This window comes from Poromitra crassiceps (genome assembly GCF_964638095.1).
Source record: "Poromitra crassiceps genome assembly, chromosome: 6".
In the NCBI taxonomy this organism is placed as follows: domain Eukaryota; kingdom Metazoa; phylum Chordata; class Actinopteri; order Beryciformes; family Melamphaidae; genus Poromitra; species Poromitra crassiceps.
Window position 1 is genome coordinate 2,712,346 of NC_139627.1, and position 5,000 is coordinate 2,717,345.

The following is a 5,000-nucleotide window of genomic DNA, read 5'->3' on the forward strand; positions in this document are numbered from 1 at the left end:
GTGTAGGTCTGACACTGGGTGTAGTTAGACCAGACTCTGTTGCTCTCTGGGTGGTGGAACCACTGGCCATCAGGATTACACACTTTGGTCACTTTCTCTGTGAGGAGACCCAGGTCAAATTTACAAATGCTGTGTGTGTGTGTGTGTGTGTGTGTGTGTGTGTGTGTGTGTGTGTGTGTGTGTGTGTGTGTGTGTGTGTGTGTGTGTATGTGTGTGTGTGTGTGTGTGTGCGCGCGCCTCACCAGCAGGGTCAAAGTCTTGAAAGTATTCGGGACACATCTGCATGACTGTCCCTGGAGTGGAGTCCCCCCAGCACAGCCAGCCGTCCCACGTACGGTTGCAGAAAGTACCTGCAGGGGGCAGCAGTGCATAATGTATTTAGACTTGTATAGGTGCTAACATTAGGGTGTGTGTGTGTGTGTGTGTGTGTGTGTGTGTGTGTGTGTGTGTGTGTGTGTGTGTGTGTGTGGGTGTATGTATGTTTCAGCCCAAGGAAAACAACAACATCATTGGTCGATTGTCAAGGTAGTTCAAATGACCGATGTCATACAGTATATTACATTACAACGTGGTGCTAACAGCTGTGTGAGGTGCTTACCGTATGTGCTTACAAGAAATGTTATACATAGCATCCCACGCAAGGGGGCCACCAGAAACCAGCCGGGCGAGTCACCTGTCGCCCCTAGGGCGAGTCACCTGTCGCCCCTAGGGCGAGTCACCTGTCGCCCCTAGGGCGACTCGCCTGTCGCCCCTAGCCTCGTCAAGGTAGGTCAGAAACGGGTCCCAGATAGCCAAAAGTCTCTTAATTGAGTTAGTCCTCAGGAACCTGAATCTCTCCATCCGTACAATTGAGGCCATGTCCATCAACCACAGCTGAGAAGAAGGTGGAGAGGGGGACTTCCATTCCTTCAGACATTGACTGGAATTTTAAATCTGTTTGATTCAGTTGGCTCTTAGTCAAATAATTTCCACAACGCTGACAGTTATAATAATTTGGGTAACTTATCATTAACGGAACACTGCCAATTTCCACCCTGCTTTGTATCAATACAATGTGCGGGTCCAGCAGGCAACATGGAGGGAAGATCAACATTGTTAATTTCCTGCCTTAAATGTCAAACAAATATTGGCAGCCTGTATTGTCTTTGGTCTTGCCCTTAAATTACAAACATATTGGGAAACTGTCCTGTATGAAATGCAGGACATGTTAGGCTCCTCCCTACATTGTAATGATACAAAGCTGGTTGAAAATGGACAAATCCTCTTTTAAAAGGTCCTTTGTTAAATCACCATCAAATGAAGGGATGTAATTCTCACTGATCAAGTGATATCATCAGTGATTTATGATGAATTTGAGTCCCGGAGGCTTTGGAGACCACTGTGCTCCAGACCAGGGGGGGTCTAATTCCCAGGGAGGGGGGGGGGATTCTAACTCCCACGGCCCGGGTCCACTAAGAACAGAGAATATTATGAGTCTTGGTCCCGGGTAGCAGCTTACATGGCGGAGAAACATAACATAGGAATATCTTTTGCATTTTTTGAGAAAGTTGTGGTCAGGATGACGAATCACGCAAATGATCCATTGAAATGAACAGGAATGTGGTAAAGCGTGCGTCTCGTCTCACAGCTGTCCCGTCTCACAGCTGTCCCGTCTCACAGCTGTCCCGCTCCACTTCAGGCACGGAGCTTCCCGCTCCACTTCAGGCACGGAGCTTGTCAACAATCGACGGAAACATGGCGGTGGCAGGTTGCAGCGTGGCACGTTGGGAAGTGGAGCACAAAATAAACTTTCAAAGGCAGTTATTTACTGAGCACAAAGAGCCAGCTTCCCTTCTTTCACCAGCGAAGGACTCACTTCCTCTCTCTCTCTCTCTCTCTCTCTCTCTCTCTCTCTCTCTCTCTGTCTCTCTCTGTGTCTCTCTCTCTCTGTCTCTCTCTCTCTGTGTCTCTCTCTCTCTCTCTCTCTCTCTCTCTGTGTCTCTCTCTCTCTCTCTCTCTCTCTCTGTCTCTCTCTCTCTCTGTCTCTCTCTCTCTCTCTCTCTCTCTCTCTCTCTGTGTCTCTCTCTCTCTGTCTCTCTCTCTCTCTGTCTCTCGCTCTCTCTGTCTCTCTCTCTGTCTCTGTCTCTCTCTCTCTCTCTCTCTCTCTGTCTCTCGCTCTCTGTCTCTCTCTCTCTCTCCCACTGTGTAACAGTGTTTTTTATACTGAGGGATGCAGTGTTTACTCACTGTTTCAGCTTGACATTCGGTTTGTACGTAAACTCAATCGTATGAATCAGAGTAAGTACTGTAGCATCGAAATGATGGAAGTTGTATGATGATCAGGTTTAACTAAAGAAGCCGAAACTGATTTTGTTGTTTCACATTTGTGGATGTTGTGCCTGATTCTGTTGTATTTGGATTCACCCTGAAGTTTTGTTTGATTCCTACAACTAAAACGCAGGATTCTTCCCACACATTCAACATCAAATTCAAGGACTGTTCAAGGACTTTCCAGGCCCAATGCCCTCAAATGCATGGACCCAACATGGCATAGCAGGAGAAACAGACAGAGGCAGAGACAAAGAGCCAGCTTCCCCTCTCCTTCCCTCCCTCCCTCCCTCCCTCTCTCTACCTGTTTTATGTATCAAGGTTAATTATTTTTCTAATCAAGGTTAATTACTGTTGCGGCATTGACATTTCTTTTATAATGACGAGTGAGGACTATCAGGCTTTACAGAAGCTCACAGACAATTCAAAAGAGAGAGAGGCTTGAATGTGTGAATACTTGTCAACTGTGCTAAAAACTCATGTAATTAATGAATTATATCTCCAATAATTTGTGAGATGAAGATTTTACAAATGATGTCACTTCCTGATTGAGCAAAGCGAAACGGGAAGTTTGCCCTGAAAATGATTTCAAACCCTCCCTCTACAGATTCCAGGAAAGGAAAAATCGCTCGTCTAAGTTCGTAAGTTCGTCTAAGTTCGTCTAAGTTCACACCATACGCCAAAGCCACGCCAAAGTCACGCCACACCACGCTGAAGCCGCGCTGAAGCGATCGTTCAGGACTAATATTGTGTTTTTCCTTGTGAGGACGGCCTACTCTGCAGCTATTGCATCAAAGTGTCCTGACCTTCCTCTGTCCGGGCCGGGTCGTGGTTTATCTTCAGGTAGCACTCAAACTGGGCAGCCAGGATCTGCAGCCGGGAGCGTCCCGGCACCACGGACATGTTCTCCTTCTTCTGCTCCTCCACCACCACCTCCTCTACTACAGCCACCATGGACCCCACGTCCTCACACTGGGCCACCTGGAGTCCCACAGAAATGAATGTACATTAGTGCAGAGGACACAGCAAGGAAGAAGAGGATAGAACTAAGGATGGGGTTTAAGTAAACATACTCTGATATTTCAAACATTTGAGCAAGTGTTAGAAGAAGCACAAAAGTCTGGATTCCTGCATTAACATGATGTGCAAAATGTAAAATAACAGCAGAGGTATCATAAGCAGCATCATTTACTGAGACAGAAAGGTGGAGTTGGTCATTTTTTAAATCAATACACATACATTATTATATTATAACATAGAGACAGTCCGCATGTCTGGGAACGCCCACAAAATGTTAAACGGCTGGCGCGCGAGTGGGGTAAAACCGCCGATATATCTCATGGGCTGACTCACCAAAAGACGGTGCTGCGGCTCTAAACTGCATGTTTGGGGGTTCTAGAGCAGAACACCAGACGTCTGCTCAGATGTGCGTTTACTGCGGTGGTTAAATCCCCGATCGTGTCTGCCTGGGCTGGGCTATCAGCTAAATTCTAACTTTGCTGAATGGATAGAGCGGGGGAATTTACCCCACCCTGACCCCGCCCCCAGGCTAACCCAGCGTCTATTGTGGGCGTTCCTAGAGCCTGTATGGGCGTTCCCAGACCTACGGACTGTCTCTATAACAACACATGTATTATTATATTATAACATAACAACACATGCATTATTATATTATAACATAAAAAGGAATATGAAAGTGTGGCAAAGACTGTGTGAAAGATTACGCCATACAGTATACAGGGTACAGATACTCTCTCTCTTTCTCTCTCTCTCTCTCTCTCTCTCTCACACACACACACACACACACACACACACACACACACACACACACACACACACAGACAGACACACACACACACACACACACACACACACACACACACACACACACACACACACACACACACACACACACACACACTCACCTCGGCGCTCAGTGCCAGTACAAGCAGCAGTGAGAGTGCGAGGGTCCTCCACATGTTTCTACAGGGAGACAAAGAAAAGCAACAGTGTAACAAACAGCATGCTGATACTGATACTGGCACAAGGACCTAACATCAAGTAGCCTCCTACAGTAGTTTAGACACACGAGGAAACACTCCATTCATCAGTGAAGAGAGAAGGCAATGTGCTTCCTCTGTAAAGATACATTGAGGAATGGGCATTGGAAATGAGATCTTGGGGTAGGTCTGTAAATTCATTGGGTCTATGTACTGTATATCGATGTGTAGCCTATAGGGCAGGGATCCTCAACTTGCTTTGCCCGGGGGCCACTTTTGTGAAATGATAGAAGGCCAGGGGCCAGTTAATAAACAAACAATATACATTTTTCTGTAGTGGATTGTAGTTTTTTGAGGTGTCAGCCGGAGTTTAGTCTGACAATGTTGTGCACACCGGATAGTTAGTTAGGTTAAGTTATTTAGGTTAAGTACATACATAAGTGCCTGGGTAGCGAGCAGATGGTGGTATTTGACAATTTAACTGGAGCTCAGTCAAACTTTATTAAAACTAACGTGAAATTATTAGGAAATGGTCGGGGGGCCACTCTGCACCCTGTCACGGGCCGCATCTGGCCCCCGGGCTGCAAGTTGAGTATCACTGCTATAGGGCCAACAGCAGTATTTCCCAGGGTGATTGACTTGATGATTTTCAGCTGATGCTGAGCTGAGAAATGTTTCTGTACAATTGAAACT

General features: G+C 46.5%; 1 protein-coding gene across 1 annotated transcript in view; it reads right to left on the reverse strand.

Annotated features, from left to right (window-relative positions):
• calcrl2 (calcitonin receptor-like 2) overlaps positions 1-5,000 on the reverse strand; it is a 27,113-nt gene that overhangs the window by 7,909 nt on the left and 14,204 nt on the right. Inside the window, exons 2-5 of the mRNA XM_083638756.1 lie at positions 4,233-4,290; positions 3,114-3,288; positions 243-350; positions 1-97 (exon numbers count right to left, since the gene is read on the reverse strand). The exon at positions 1-97 is cut by the window's left edge and continues 16 nt beyond it. Coding sequence (XP_083494882.1) covers positions 1-97; positions 243-350; positions 3,114-3,288; positions 4,233-4,286 — 434 coding nt within the window. The 5' untranslated portion in view covers positions 4,287-4,290. The remainder of the gene's footprint in view (positions 98-242; positions 351-3,113; positions 3,289-4,232; positions 4,291-5,000) is intronic.